General features: G+C 32.9%; 2 protein-coding genes and 1 pseudogene across 3 annotated transcripts; 1 reads left to right on the top strand and 2 right to left on the bottom strand.

The window, feature by feature from the left end:
* Window positions 1-3,173: 3,173 nt before the first annotated feature.
* LOC108475482 (uncharacterized) lies at window positions 3,174-4,047 on the bottom strand. Its single transcript, XM_017777450.2, has one exon. The coding sequence runs from the start codon at window positions 3,838-3,840 to the stop codon at window positions 3,319-3,321; it is 522 nt and encodes a 173-aa protein (XP_017632939.1). The 5' UTR covers window positions 3,841-4,047; the 3' UTR covers window positions 3,174-3,318.
* A 639-nt stretch (window positions 4,048-4,686) lies between these two features.
* On the bottom strand, window positions 4,687-5,585 carry LOC108475865 (uncharacterized; annotated as a pseudogene).
* Window positions 5,586-8,168: 2,583 nt separating this feature from the next.
* On the top strand, window positions 8,169-16,103 carry LOC108474704 (ion channel CASTOR-like). 2 transcript variants are annotated; one of them, XM_017776705.2, is made up of 12 exons: window positions 8,169-8,775; window positions 8,874-8,945; window positions 9,684-10,289; window positions 11,079-11,261; window positions 11,540-11,599; window positions 11,682-11,885; window positions 11,991-12,239; window positions 13,091-13,189; window positions 13,378-13,572; window positions 13,900-13,992; window positions 14,293-14,559; window positions 15,526-16,103. In XM_017776705.2, exons 1-12 carry the CDS (start codon window positions 8,347-8,349, stop codon window positions 15,742-15,744), a joined length of 2,676 nt encoding a protein of 891 aa, XP_017632194.1. In that variant the 5' UTR covers window positions 8,169-8,346; the 3' UTR covers window positions 15,745-16,103. The 2 variants fall into 2 exon arrangements, with proteins under 2 accessions (XP_017632194.1, XP_017632195.1); XM_017776706.2 differs by lacking the exon at window positions 13,091-13,189 and adding an exon at window positions 12,939-13,037.
* The last annotated feature ends 447 nt before the right edge of the window (window positions 16,104-16,550 follow it).

Below are 16,550 nucleotides of genomic sequence, written 5' to 3'. Positions count from 1 at the left end.
GAGGTAAAAATATCATAGAGATCTTTGTATTAGAATTAGATTGCATTGTGTTCCTCTACTAAAAAAAAGGGTAAAATAGTTTCTATCGTTAAATTAAAAAACAAATTGGTCATTTTATTAAAATTTTTATCTATTTTTACTATTAAAATTGATCATTGTATGTCAATATAAAATGGGTAAAATTTTTAATGCTAAAAACGGGTGAAATTTTTAATAGAAACAACTAGTTTGCTCATTTTTTGAGTAAAATGAGCAAAACGAGCAAGAAAATAAATAATTAAAGTAAATATAGAGAAGAATCTATGCATAATTTATATACAGTGAGATTCAAATTTAAATACTCAAAATCTCAATACATCAATGTTTACCGATGCAAGTAAAGCCTTATTAGCAATATATAAATATATAATTTAGTACCTGTGTTCGACATTTTTTTTTAATACACTTGTGTGATTTTTGGTTTAATGTGACACTCTTTGTAAAAAGTTATACATTCTGGTAGTACTTACTTCAGATTTTAGAGTTGTTTTGATGAAAATTCACTACCAATTAACATTCATTAAATAAACTCTAAAACCGAAATTAAATCGCATCTATCGAACTGTATTTGATAAATTAAGCGCAAAATTAAATAAATTTACAATTAACACTAAATTTATTCTATTAACAAAATTATGAAAATGTTTCAAACCTAATAATATTAGCAATTAACTTTTATCAACATAACTTTAAAAATCGAACAAAATACTACTAAAAAGTTACCATTGTTACCTTTTGATACAAAAATATATAACTTTTGTTAAATATAAATACAAAATTAAACCAAAAAATAACGCATATATCACTTTAAAAAACAAATTTAAATACCAAATAATATATTAATCCTATATAGAAAACAAAGTTTTTATTTGGAGAGAGGGTTATTAAAATCAAATTTAATTATCAACATGATTGGTACATCCGTACCTTACTAAAAATATTATATTAATTTATTTGTCTACTCAAATCTAGTTCATATCAATATATTCTTCAAAAATTATTGATGTAATCAACATAGAGGTGTTTATGAGTTAGGGTTTGGAGAGCTCGAGTTTATATTTTTAATTCTAGCTCGATTTGATTTAGCTCGTTTTATTATTTGTAAATAATGAGAATGTAAAAATTGATATTTATATTTTATGATTACATTTAAATAAAAATATATTTTTTTACTTTTAAATAATAAAATGAGTCTTTTGGGTGAGATGGTTTTGAGCTTGAAATTTTTTGGAACCGAGACTTGGTCCAATTCATAAATACCCCCAAGGTGAAGGGATATTTATTAAATTAACATAGATAAAACATGGCATAATTTTAATTTTTTGCAGTTAATTCCACCAAATTTTTTTAAATTATTGTCTAAAATTTAAATTGGTCTTAAGCTTTTGAATACCTGGAGTATTAATATTGTATCAACGAGGTCCTTTCGTCAACCTAGTCATCAATTTAGATGTTTAATGTTATTCGGATTTTATTAGAAGCATATTTAAAACACGTGGATCAGATTGTAAGCTTATATGTATTTTTCGTATTACTAGTGTAGATCTCACATGTTAGGAGAATATTTTTTTTTCCTTAACACATTGGATAAACGTTGTCTGTGCAATATGTACACACACATTTACAAATTGATCCAAATTATTTAAATATATTTCACATCACATTTGAGTGGCTATTTAAAACGCAAGATAATACTACGGTGATGGAAGGATTTAATTCATACAATTCTAATACTTTGAGGGTTTAATTAAAATATTTTAAAGTTTAAAGATTAATTTAAAATTTAGCTATTATTTGAAGACGTTTGATGTTAAGGACTTAATTGATATAATATTGATATTTTAAGAACTTAATTAAAATATTTTGAAATTGAAGGACTGAGGATAATTTAAGTACGGATGGAATTATTATTATTTTCGTACCAAATAGCTTGTTGCAGGTTTCAAATGATATGAATAGAATAAATTCAATATAATATATATATATTTATATTTTTCATAATTTTTCAAAGTTACAAAGAAGTCCAAGTATAGAATTCCATTCCCATGGCCATGGAAAAGCGTGAAGGGGTCCCTCAAAATTCAAACAAAGATGCGTTTGTCTTGTGAAAGTGATTCCCAGGTTGTCTTTTTCAAACACACTGTTTACTTACAATTAAAATTTAACATTAATGTCTTTAAAAAATTGTTGTAATTAAAATTAATTTATAAATTAACAAATATTTGGGGAATTGGAACAATATTTAAAAGGGTCATAGTTCTCTCTAACCAGCTGTATTCAACTCTAAGTATATATTTACGATGATTGTGGTACGATAAAATTTTTTTACTAGTAATTAATTTTATTATTATCATTATTTTTATTTTTTGGAAATAATCGCATCTCTCGTCCAAAGACTCTCTTAGTCAATGTAATAGATAGAAGTTGCTAGTGGTAAATGTCTTTATATTAACCGTTAGATTATATTTTATTATTTTTACTTAAAAAAGAATAAATTAATTTATATATGTTATATCAAAATTGAAGTTGATCTTTTCTTTTAATTTTTTCTTTACCTATTTGTATTGTTAAAACTAATATAATGATAGAACTATCAGAAAATGACACATGGTGTGTCATATGTATCTCATGCTGATGTACAATGGCTATTTTTTTTTACTGTAGAAATTGATAGAATTTTTAACAAAAGGGCCAATTTTTCTTTAATTTAATATACATGGATTAATTTATTTATTTTTTAGTAAGAGAAATGCAATTTGACCTCTAATATAGAGACTTTTATTGTACTTTTACCATTATTAGTTAGCCTTTAATTTAGTCATTTTACTTTTATAGTTTTTGAATTACGAAATTCCAATCCTAATCCAAATAATAATAATTAAGTAAGTTTGAAAATTTCGATTTTAAAAATAACTTATATTTGTAAAATGTCTATTTTTTTGAAATTTCGAAAAAAATATGATTTTAATATGAATTTGTTTAATTTTTGATATAAATTATTTAAAATTATGATAAATTTTTTAATCTTTAATAAGAATATAAATACACTTCAACACGATATCCACAGTGTAAGTTGGATTCTATTTGCTTACATTTATTGATGCACAATTAAAGAGACCATAGGATTGATCACATTTTCAACAAATTAAATATCATATAAATCAACAATATAAATTATGAATCACAAAGTGATAATTCAACAAAAAAAATACAAGAATATGAAATCAAAAAGCAAAAAGCGAAGCTTTTTACAATATTTCAAACACAAATCTCATTTCTTTAAACTTGAACTTTCCCATTCCTTTGATACTGTCCGCCATTAACGACACCTTCACGACCTTCAACAAAAGCATAATACCTCAACACAAATCCCAACCCTAATACCATCCATTCCAAACAAAAAACCGTCACACAAAGCCCACCAACAAGCTTCAATATCACGATCCCATCATCTTCCCTAACATAAGATTTCAAATACCCCAAGAAATCACTACTTCGGGTCAAGATCAAAACCGAAACGGATCCTTGAAATATCGATGTTAACACCATAACCACCATGTGAGCTGCGTAGAATCTGTTTGACCCAGAAACGGCGACGGAACAACCGGTGACGGCACCGGCTATGGTGATGGCGTGGAGAAGGATGAAGAAGAGACCACATAAGGAAGGGAGTAAACGGAGGGAGAGAGTGAGGAAGATACAACCGGAGGCCGTTCCCAAGAGGAAATAGCTGGCTATAAGGAAGGTTTTGTGGGTACGAGTGTGGGATTGGGTTACTGAGTTGTTAATTGAAAACCCCATTGATGAGAGCTTGGATTTGAATCGAAATTTAGGGTTTTGTTGGTGAAGAAAGGGAGGAGATGAAAGAGTGTATATATAGTGTTGGGGGTTTAACGTTCGAATTTAGAGCGCTAATAAAAATTTGAAGTCGAAAGCTTTTGTAACGGCTAGCCTTTTTGCTATTTGCTAAACTATAAAGTGTAATAATGAAGCATTATAAAATTGACAATTTGTCCCTTTTTTTCCTTAAAAAAAGGCCAAAATCATAATTTAAATTTAATTTAGATTCTTGGTTCAATTAATTGATTGGTTAATAATCAGCATTTGAACACGGATTTAGTTTAGAGAATTTAGAAGCTATGTAGGGGACAATAGTAGATAGTCATACAACAGACTTTGGCAACGGTTATGGAGAAATTATGATTAGATGTTTGGCTTAGGCATGACAGCACCAAAATAATTTTGTGATTGGTTCCAATTTTTTTATTTAAAAAAAAATTGAAATGTTAATTTACTTAAATTCATCATAATTTGGTTATCATGCTTTGATATTTGACATAAAAATTAATATTTTAATAATTTATATGTACGTAGTTAACAAAATAAAAGTGAAATCAAGCAATAGATCCATCAATTGACGTGAATGCATCCATGCTCGAGATTAGATTTGATCCATAAGTTTATCTATGTAGTAGTATGATGGGCGTATGAGTTTAAATTGTATAAAAAAATTAGCAAAAAGGTTAAATTATTGTATTAATTATTGTACTATGTGTAAGGTGTGAATTTAGACATTTTAATTAAATTTAATCATTTTTAGTTATATTCGAATTAAAATTTCGTGTGGTGTATAATGCCACGTAAACTTTAAATCTGTTTATCACTGCTACATGAACCGACGATAGGTTCATTAGGATGGAAGATGGTTTCGTTAACAGATCCTGTATGGCCAGGTAGCTTAAACAAGATGCGCCGGGATGTTGTATCCCAAATGTACACCATCCTATCTGAACTACCAGCTGTGACCTTGCTTCCATCGGGTGACCAGCCACATTTCAGCAAGTTCTTTTCGAAATTGTGTTGGTGCCCTTCGAGAATCTGTTCGCAACGATTCTGTGGTGCGTAAGGGCGCATATACCATATTCAGAGTTTGCAATCTATACCATTAGTTAGAAGATAGGAACCATTGGAACTTAAACTCATACCCGTTATCATATCTTGATGACCTTGAAGGTGTCATCGTTACTTCACCTTTACTATCGATCCCGCCTGTAAAGATCTTATCTGATGCATCAGATTTATCAGGAAATGTTTGGATAGCACCTCTTTGGTGCATATCCCAAAGTTTAGCCGTTCCGTCATCGGAACTACTAACGAAACAAGAGGTGGTCCTCTTCGCGATGGAAAGCATGAATTCACAGAAGAAGAGTGTTCCGCCATTTTTTGATTTGTTTTCCCGTTTCTACTCGGGGCTGGCCGATATTATCTAGGATCCATCCAATGAAGATCCAAGACTGCATTCGTGTGTCCTTTTAGAACCATAAGGTTTTTGCAGTCCCCATGGATATTCCAAAGAAAAATTTCTCGTTCATGTGATCCAAATGCGATGATGGTCCTGGCAGGGTTGAACTTCATCGTATATGTAGCACTCTATTTCCGGTTAGCAACGTTATTGGTGATTCCAGATTCGATGTATGCTCATTTCACCATTCCATCGACCTTGGACTCGACAGAGCATTTCCACCCTCCCTTGCTACAATTTCCATACCTCTGCTTAGTATTTAAAGGGTAGAAATATACACTTCTCGGAGCTACAGCCTGAAACGTAACATTATAAGTACAAGATTGTAGCATAGGCACATCGTCTGCCGGCCTAGACTTCACAACCTATACTGCAAATTTAACGAAAATCTAGTCGGAGATCCTATCCTTCTTCCCAGCAAGCCTAAAATAACATCACAACCATACATATCGGAAGCGAATAGGAGCATGAACTGTAAAGCCAAAAACATCTTACATTCAACTAATCGAAACGACATGACACGTCTAGATATGAAACAGACCGATGAACTACACAAATGGGGCAGTAAATAATCTATACTGAATACATGCTAATAAGCAGAAGGGTGAGCTGTAAAAGTACCATGGACGTCTTTATATTAAGAGTCAAATTATATTGTCTCCCTTTATTAAAAAATTGAATAAATTAATCCTTATAAGTTAAATCAAAGAACAAATTAGACCATTGTTCACTTTAAAGGGCCTTAAACAGCCTTTAACTAAAATATTTATGCTAAAAACAATCCTAATTGTCTAAATGGATCAAATTTAGTAGTATGATGCATTTTGGCATACCTGTAAATAAGATGCACCCTTCTCATCATTTGTAACATAGAAGAAAGCATAGTGAGAGCTACTTACGAGTGTGCTATAGTATAAGCTTTGGTGTAGAAATTTAGGCAAGGGATCTTGTCCCCCATGGAGCCTAATAAAGACCAAGGCGAGATGTTTTGTCCTTGATGAAAAATGGCTAATGCGAGGGTTCTAATTACCCTTGAAGCCAAGTGAAGACCAAAGTGAGAGGTGTTGTCTTTTGTGATGAAGAATGGCTAAGGTGAGATGTCTAGCTTCCCCATTAAAGCTTAATGAAGATCGAGATGAGATACTTGTCCCCTTGATGAAAAAATAGCCAAGGTGAGGGGTCTCGTCCCCTCTAGAGCCTAATCAACACCAATATGAGAGATATTGTCCCCTTGATGAAAAATGACCAAGGTGAGGTGTGTTGTCCCCATTGGAGCCCAATGAAGATTAAGGTAATAAGTTTGTCCTACTTGATGAAAAATGGTGATCAAGGTGAGAGATCTCATCTCCCTTTGAAGCCTAAAGAAGACTTAGAGGCATAAGGTTTGATCCCCTTATTTGTAATAAAACTACCTCAAAAAGTTGAACAAATTGTATGAAAAACTATTGTTGCCTATTTGAACTAAGCCAATCAATAAAATGTTTTGATTAAAAAAGACAAAATCATGAAACCAGTAAACAAAAAACAATGAAGAATGCAAAGTAGTTTCAGAAAGTAAGAAACTATTCCATTAATATTAACAAAATTCTTAGTACATAAATGCTATGGACTATAAAAATAGATTGTACTAATATTTTTAGATGCCTTGTCCTGTTCAAGGGAAGATGATTTACCAACTATCATATTTACTTGTGTAATGGTTTGTATCTCCTTAAGCTAGTTCTTCTATTCGAGCCTTAAAAGAAAACAAATTTCAAATAAAATTGGGATATCATACACCACACTCTACTTAATCCCTCGTAAGTAAAAAAGACCACAAATTATCTAAATATTAAACACGACGTTATCTTTAATATAACATATGCTTTAAGAAAAGGCACCCTTAATCTCTACACAGACCTCTTTAGTGCCCATCAGTGATTTGAATTTAATAAAGTAATTTGAATGTCTCGTTTCTCAATGACATTCCTTAAAGACTCCATATCAAGCCTACCACTGGAACAATGATAGTTTAAAATTTTGAAAAATTAATGTCAATTTTAAAGAATAAAATGACAAACACAAAAAGATATAGAATGAAAAAGGAAATCTCCTCGATAAAAAAATGAATGCAAAGAAGAAAATAAATCTTTTGAATTCATGAAGAAGTTTTATTTATAAATATTTAAGCGAGAATTTGAAATAACTTTAAAAAAAACTGTCATAACGAACAATTAGCGCAAAGGCACAACAATTGAAACATTAATCGTAATGCTTTAGAATTTTTTTTTAGCCTCATCAAAGATTTATCTTAATCCATATTTCATCTAAAAGGTAATTTTTATATTCAAGTCAAACACTCGATGTATCACTCAACACTTGAAAATAAAAATTGACGAAGCTTAACTTCATTAGAAGTTTAGTCTTAATCTCGTAAAATGTCATGTCAATGAAGTGAATATATGCAAACACTCAACTTAACCACCTTACATTGACACCGACGGTATTTTTAATTAACAACTCATCCATCTACCATGTATACCTATAAATGGGATGCTTGATGATTGGGATGTCTACAAAGTAAACCCTTTATCAAGGGTAGAGGGAGAGGGCAAGTAATGGCTTTGTCTCCTTTAAATGAAAAATTATTTTGATAATCCTTTTAATTTTAAAAATATAAATTAATATAATAATAAAATTATATTTTAACTCTCAAATTTTTATTATTTATTATTGATCCTTATAAAACAATAAGTTAATTGTTATAATAATAAAAATAAGTAGATTTAAAAAAGTTTTATTTTTAAAAATATTATTGTTTGTATAGGATTCAAACAAACTCACCATCAATCAAAATAGTCTAATTGAAAATTTTGATTATTTTAAAATCTCACAACTAGTCAATAGTGTATTGATAAATTTGGTACCAAAGTAAGACTTCACTATAATTATTTCAAAGAAAATAAAGGAAAGAAAAATCCACAAATTGCAAAAAAAACCCCCAAACATTTCCAATTGTTCTATTCATGTCCCTGGATTCAGCAGAAGCATCTCCTTCCTCCAGCAGGGACTGGTTCTTCCCTTCACCTTCCTTCATCCACTCCACTTCTAATTCTCCACAATCCCCAAATTACCCCCGTAAGTTCTCCACTATTCCAAGACACTCTCGCTCTTCTCATACTGATTGGAAGCCACCCAAAACTTCAACGTTCCGTAGCGTTTCCTCCTCTGGTTCCGCCGCCTATGGAGACCCAAAGTATGGTAGGGTTCGTCGGAGAATTGAACTTCGCAGGAGGGAGAAAATGGCAAAACAAGAAAAGGAGGACCCCGTTTTGGAACAGAAACGGGACGTTTCTAAGGCTGTTTCCGGTGTGAAAACAGCTATCGGCGAAATGGGTATTGGGGATTTCGGTCAACGGGTCAAAATCCGGTGGCAGATGGCCTCCTACATAGCTGTATGTTTTTTGTTTTTTCCCTATTTTGTTCTAGTTGACTTTCTTCTTCTTATTTTTTGGTCGATATTTGATAGTGTTTGTATACTTTGTTTTTACAGATTTTAATTACAGCTTTTGGTTCTTTAGTGCACAAGAATTTCTCTTTACATAATCAAGTCATTGACTTGCAGGTACATTTCCCTATAAAGCTGATCCTATTTTATAATTATGTTGTTTAATTAACTGGAATTATTCTATTTTAGTGCATGAACTTGCTTCAATGGCCAACAAGTTGGTCTTTTTTTTGTTTTTGGTCTTATGATTCAGTTTATTTTTACATGTTTATCATTTTTTTTTGTACTTTAAAGAGTTTTCAGTAACTGATTCTTACTTCTTTTAACTTGCATGAGAAGTTAATGCCTCAATGATTTATTTACTGAGACTATGTTTTGATTTTTACTTTTTGCTTCTGGAAAAATTGCTATGAAACTAACTATGGCAAATATATATAAAATAATGCACATTCAAACATATTTGTCGCATGAACTCGAGTGGTAGGCCCATTAGCTGAAGTGAGTTGATCCATACTTGAGACTAAGGTGAGCGTGTGTGTTTTTGAACTTGTATTGTATAAAAAAAGAACATATTTGTCTCATATAACATAAAAATGCTCCATAGTTTGTAGTCACAAATTTGGTTTCTTACCATGCAAAAGTATTAGTATGTGTTTTTGTATGGAAATGCATTTTTAGCTTCATTTCTTTGAACTAAGGAAAACAGTAATGACAAAATGAAGCCTCTGCTCGCAAATAATTAAGTGATAATTAAGTGAACGTGCATCTGCTCTTATTATAGGATCCATCTACGACTCATTGTCAACTAGTTAATATGAGAAAACTTGCTAAACAAAAGTTGTTTCTTGATTGCAGGACCAAATTTCAACTATGAATATTAGATTACAAGCTTGCAATACGTCAGACACTTTTGATACTATTTCTATATTGCAAGAGGGTGATCATCTTTCCAGTAAAGGATTAAAAATTCTAGCTCTGACTGTCTCGATTGCACTGTTATCCATGCCTCTCTTTGTTTTCAAGTATATTGACTATATCTCTAAGTTTAGATCCTCATACAATTGTTCTGAAAAGGTTTCTCTTAATAAGCAACTTGAATATCGGGTCGATGTCCTTTTATCAGTTCATCCATATGCTAAGGCACTTGCTTTATTGGTTGCAACTCTAATGCTTATTTGCCTTGGAGGATTGGCACTCTTTGGCGTCACTGATGATAGCCTAGCCGATTGCCTTTGGTTATCTTGGACTTATGTTGCTGATTCAGGTAACCATGCCAACTCTGAAGGAATGGGTCCCAGATTAGTTTCTGTTTCAATAAGCTTTGGTGGGATGCTCATATTTGCAATGATGCTTGGGCTTGTTTCTGATGCAATTTCTGAGAAGCTCGATTCGTTGAGAAAAGGAAGAAGTGAGGTTGTTGAGCAAAACCACACTCTAATTCTTGGGTGGAGTGATAAATTGGTAAACTTTTAATCAGACAATTTATCCATGGTTACAAATCTCATTGGGTTTGGTCTATTAAGTTTGTTCACTCTTGGTTGACGTAATTCATTTTCCTCTTGAATAAAGGCCAATCTTTCTAGTATTTGGACCTTTACATATATTTACACCATCTGCATATGTATTATATATTTTTTTAATGTCTGGTGATACAGGATGAAGGAAGTTGATTGAAGAAATATAATTAGTTATCCTTTGGGTTCAATCAGAAATTTTGGACACTTCTGTTTATATTTGACATTTTCCCCTTATGGTTGAGTTATAAGCACTTATGTTGTCGATTTCTGTTGTTGTAAATTACGATATTGAGATTTCTACCGTGTTGACTCTCTTTGTTTCCTTCTTTTTTTCCCCCTTTAAGAAAAAAAATTATTCTCTCTGGTTTTCCATCCCTAGTTCTTTTTATTTCTCCCTAATTTCTTCTCTCTCTCTCTCTGAAGTTTTCCTACAATCTCTACTCCCTAACTCTTTCTAGATTCTTGTTCTACATCATACGAACATATAAATTTGTCTTTGCACATACTATATGCAAGATCCAGGGCTTACCGCCTGATTTAATGTTCAGTATAGAATTACGTTTCTGAATTCAAAGAAGACACTTTGGCATTTTCGTTTAGTATTTTAAAAATTGTTGTATTCCACATTGATGACCTATGATTACCTCTACAAATTTCAGACTCAACTCTTATATATGTGACAGGTTTTATGCTGTTGTTCTCTACATTGTTGATTATTTTGTTGTCACTGCAGGGTTCATTGCTCAATCAACTTGTCATAGCTAATGAGAGTTTGGGTGGAGGGATTGTTGTGGTGATGGCTGAACGGGACAAGGAGGAGATGGAGCTAGATATTGCTAAAATGGAGTTTGATTTCAGAGGGACATCTGTGATATGCAGAAGTGGAAGCCCTCTAATTCTGGCTGACCTTAAAAAAGTACAGTTCCTTTCTTTTTTATTCGTATTTCAAAATAAGTTGGCTAAAAATCACACTATCAGATTTAGCAGGCTCAACCCTCTTTAAAGATAATCTAAAAATATAAAGCTGAATCAGCTAATGTAGTTGAGGAAACCTTACAACACTCCAGTGTGATAGCTGCAGCTTCATTTTGTTTTAATTTCATCCATGCATTTGGTGTTGAAGATATTTAAAGCTTAAAGGATTTGTACATACTGGGGCCACTAATTATTCTGCTAACATGCCAATTCTTTCAGGTTTCTGTGTCCAAGGCCCGTGCAATTGTTGTCCTTGCTGATGACGGAAACGCTGACCAGGTCTTTGCAAACGTGTTAATCTGATGTATCTCTGATGTTGGTTTGATGATGGATGCTGACTCTTGTTCATGGTGTAATGCAGAGTGATGCTCGTGCTTTGAGAACAGTTTTAAGTTTGACTGGAGTAAAAGAAGGTCTAAGAGGACATATTGTAGTGGAACTAAGTGATCTTGACAATGAGGTTCTGGTGAAACTTGTTGGTGGAGAACTTGTTGAAACAGTTGTAGCTCATGATGTTATTGGGCGCTTGATGATTCAATGCGCAAGGCAACCTGGACTTGCACAGGTTAGCTTCTCCAATTTATAGTGTGACATTTCTTGCGGATCTTTTTGGACTATATTTAGCATCCTATCAGTTATACCTTTAGTAATATTGGAGTGATAATGACAGATATGGGAAGATATCCTTGGGTTTGAAAATTGTGAGTTCTACATAAAAAGATGGCCACAATTGGACGGCATGCAATTTGAGGATGTGTTGATTAGTTTTCCTGATGCTATTCCTTGTGGAGTCAAAGTTGCTTCACGAGGCGGTAAAATTATCCTGAATCCTGAAGATTCGTATGTTCTACAAGAAGGAGACGAAGTTCTTGTTATAGCAGAAGATGATGACACCTATGCTCCAGGCGCATTACCTATGGTGATTTCATTTGCTTTTTTCTTTCTCTAAATGCAAAATATATTTTGTGGTTATTCTTGCTAGCCTTATCCATTTTTTCATTTTGTGGTTCTATTTGGCCTATATGTTGCCTTGTTAAAATCAGGCTGCCTTGAGGCTCAGTAGTTGGAGAAATCAATTTAATGAATAAACTAAATACAGAAACAAATAAGTGTAATAAAGAAAACATTCATGGCAAGAACTAGAACATAGTTTTTGTTTTCAGGTCTTCAGTCAGTTTTCAGGTAGTTCTTCTAAATTGTCTCAATCTGAAGTGGTCATTTGTATATTTATGCACACTTTATGAAGGAAACTGTAGATTTATGATAGATTTGTTGTCTGCCTTTAGTCTATTTTAACTAAATTTTGGCCATCACTATGTTCTGTGGTCAACACCATCAACGGTGGCACAAGAAACTAGTGGAAAACTGAACCAAGAACTGGAGAGAATTGCTTATTGATTGTTTCTCTTTCTCTCTCAGTCTAATCTGATAAAGAATCTGTTGTTATGATTCTGGAGTAATCTAGAAAACTGATTAAGAGAATTTAGGAACCAAAAGGGACAGGAAAAGGAGCTGGTATGGCTTGTCACAACAGGGTGGTGCCGATGATGAAATTTAATAAGTGGGGCATACCATAGTTAAAACAACTTACAAAAATATAATCAATTTGGTCATTCAGGTCAATGGAGCATCATTCATGCACATTGCTCGACCAGCAAGAAAGCCCCAGAAGATTCTACTTTGTGGATGGAGGAGAGACGTTGATGATATGATTGTGGTACGTTCTTTTTGTAGCTCCTAATCCTGTTTCTCTTCGGCTGAATGCTGCAGGTATGGAGAGGGAGTTTAGCTGGAGACTTTATTGTCCCAAAGTTGACGGAAAAAATACTTCTTTGTGGTTGGAGACGAGATATGGAAGACATGATTATGGTAATATTATGTGGAATCAAGGATGATACTCCCACTCTGCAAATTGTCACTCAATATCAGCTATTAACTCCAAGAAATCTTCACCAATTTCAAGACTCCCCCTTGTGTTTTTACTTTTGATGCACAAAATAGGAACACATTTTGTTCTTTGTCTTATGACGGATGTGTTCTCGTTAATGTTTGTTTAGGTTTTGGATGCCTTCCTAGCTCCTGGATCAGAGCTCTGGATGTTCAATGAGGTAGTCGAAAGTGAGAGGGAAAGGAAGCTCATTGATGGTGGTCTGGACCTCAGTAGATTGGTTAATATAACACTGGTTCATCGTGAAGGTAATGCAGTGATACGGCGTCACCTAGAAAGTCTTCCATTGGAATCGTTTGATTCAGTAAGTATCTTTATCAATGGTATATTATGATAGAAAATTACAAGGAATTTTCAGTTCATAATAATCTTGGTAATTGTTAGAAGGCGTGGCATTGGCAGCCACCTTACAGATTTGTCGTCATAACATATTTTAGATGAATGTCGGTTAATGAGCATTTTAAGATGAAAAAGGATTTTCCTCACAGCATGATTTTTTTTTTTTTTTGTGCTATTTGACATATAATAGGTCCTTTATACCCTTCTGAATTAGGATATGTCATGATTGAAGAGGTAAGTTTCAGGGATTTTTTTTTTTGGTTTCTAAATATATATTTAATGGTCTGTACAGATACTAATTCTGGCTGATGAATCTGTGGAAGACTCAGCCATTCAAGCTGATTCCAGATCTCTTGCCACATTGCTATTGATTCGCGATATTCAGGTGTTATGAGTTTTGATCTTTAAGTCTAGTTCAAATCAGTGGATTCTTTTCGGTCCATAGTTTTTCTACTTGCTTAGTAGGAAAAGCTTTCCTTGCCGTTGCTACTGCTCGACTCAATTTCTTTGTGAACTATTTGGTTTTCATCAACAAACTTTAAGCATGTTTTTAACTATTTATTATTATCCATGAAAACAGGCATATTAGTGAATCTTGATAGCATATTACATGCTTATACTTCAGATATCGGCTTCCGGTCTTTGTCTTTGTCAGCCATAAATTTGAATATTTTGCTTTTGGCAGGCTAAGCGTCTTCCTTATAGAGAAGCTATGGTAACCCGAGGTCAAAGAGGAAGTTTCTCCCGAGGTTCTTGGATTGGGGAGATGCAGCAAGCTTCCGATAGATCAGTAATAATTAGTGAAATACTTGATCCGAGGACTAAAAATTTATTGTCCATGTCAAAGATTAGTGATTATGTTTTATCAAATGAGCTGGTCAGTATGGCCTTGGCCATGGTTGCAGAGGATCGGCAAATAAATGATGTACTAGAAGAGCTTTTTGCAGAGGAGGTACTCCCGTAACCTTTATGTCGACTTTTAACTTGTGCAGAAGTTGCCCCTGATCTGCTAAATCATGTTATGAGACTTGTCCAAATAGCATTTATAGCATAACACTAAAAGTTTCGCTATTTATTACTGAGATGGGAATAAGAAATGAGTCGATTTGGTTCGAGGCAGAAGTTAATACCTCGTTGAATAAGATTGGATAGGATAAGCTTCCGTAAATCGATATCCTTTTGACTGAAGGACATTTAATGGCCCCAAAAACTGCCGAAGTTGAATAAGATTGGACAGGATAAGCTTCTTCATTTCCTTTTTTTACATATCAGATACAAGAATCGATCACCCTATTGAAAAAGATTTATACCATTGGCATGGTCATTCAAAGGATTAAAAGATAATGATGAAAATCCGTGTTGCTTTGACTCAGATGTGAGTGTATGTTTCTGATATTGGTATTTTCAATTTTTTCCCAATTATTTGGAGGATTTTTTGAGGTTCACATCTCCATACTCATGTTGGACACGGGTTGGAAATGCTAAAAAAGTCACTTAGGCTTATATATATATATATATATATATATATTAGGTTATTCAGTTCCTTGCTTAGGTTTATATGCTCTTACAACATACTTATCATGGGTAAAAGTATCATGGGTGGCCTTGTACTGGGTGCTAGATCGCATTTTGACTCTTCTACTTAAAAATAGGCAAATTAGAGCTTATAAGTTAGATTAAAGAGTAAACTGGCTATTTTATTAAAAATTTCATCCATTTTTACTAATAAAACTAGTATCGTCAGCATGAGTTATACGTGGCACGTCATGTGTTATTGTTTGGTTATTCCATCAATCATGTCAGTTTTTAACCGTACAAATGGATGAAATTTTTAACAGAAAAGACCAATTTACTTTTTATTTTAATGTATAGGGACTAAAGTTAATCATTCATGTAATTTTGGATACTCTGTTTTCAGGGAAATGAGCTGCATATTAGATTAGCAGAGCTTTACCTTCATGAAGGTGAAGAAATGAGTTTCTACGAAATAATCTTACGAGCTCGACAAAAGAGAGAGATTGTTATCGGTTACCGTTTAGAAAATGCCGAGAGAGCCGTTATCAATCCGCCAAACAAAAACGAGAGAAGAAGATGGTCAGTGAAGGATGTGTTTGTGGTAATCACTGAGAAGGAATGAGATTGCTTGTGCTATACGTCATGATACTTCAAGAGTTCATCCATGGCAAAGTAAGATTCAGTTTGAAGTTGTCGAGGAATCGAAGCTCTTACACACCGAGAGCTCACATATTAGATGCAGAACAGATCGAAATTCGGTCTTCCTTACCTCGGAAATCAATGGGAAAAGCACTGATCTTCCAGTTTTTGATTCATGGAAACGGCTCGAGATTCTAAACTGTATATCATCCCTTCTTGATGTATGTATGTTGCGACTGCAATAGCTTCAATAATCTCGAAAATACGAAATGATGTTTTTGTATTTAAACATGATTAATATGATATATTTAATATAAGTTCGAAATTTGACATATTTAATAACTTTCATCATGTTCTAATACAAAAGAGTACAATGTATGACTTGCTTATATGATGATACGAGCCTGAATATCTAGGGTGGGTTAAGCAAATTTATATAGTAAATCCGGTATGTTTGGATTGTTGTAACTTTTTAAATATGAGTGACCAAAATATAAATTTACTAATAATTTAGTTACTTTAGATGTAATTTACTAACTAGACTTTAATTACGGGCTGAGTCACTTGTCCAGGCACGAAGGTTTGCTCGAAAACTGAGAGGGTTTGGGTAAAAATACATATTTAAAAAATATATTTGGACAAAAAATAAAGTTTATTTTCTAAATGGTTTAAACATCGGGTAGGTTTTTTTGGCCCAACTTCGGCCCAATTCTACCTAAATTTTTTTGTTACTGTTTTGTTGTCATTTTACTGTTATATTTTTATTATTTTGTTGTTATTGTTTGGATA

This window comes from Gossypium arboreum, chromosome 3 (assembly GCF_025698485.1).
Source record: "Gossypium arboreum isolate Shixiya-1 chromosome 3, ASM2569848v2, whole genome shotgun sequence".
In the NCBI taxonomy this organism is placed as follows: domain Eukaryota; kingdom Viridiplantae; phylum Streptophyta; class Magnoliopsida; order Malvales; family Malvaceae; genus Gossypium; species Gossypium arboreum.
Note: the sequence above shows the minus strand (reverse complement) of the source record. Positions and strands in the feature narration are given on the sequence as shown.

Coding starts and splice junctions, on each gene's coding strand:
- LOC108475482 (XM_017777450.2), bottom strand. CDS start 3,840: ATGGGGTTTTCAATTAACAACTCAGTAACCCAATCCCACACTCGTACC.
- LOC108474704 (XM_017776705.2), top strand. CDS start 8,347: ATGTCCCTGGATTCAGCAGAAGCATCTCCTTCCTCCAGCAGGGACTGG. Junction 11,262..11,539: donor TTCTGGCTGACCTTAAAAAA/GTACAGTTCCTT, acceptor CAATTCTTTCAG/GTTTCTGTGTCCAAGGCCCG. Junction 13,993..14,292: donor TATTGATTCGCGATATTCAG/GTGTTATGAGTT, acceptor TGCTTTTGGCAG/GCTAAGCGTCTTCCTTATAG.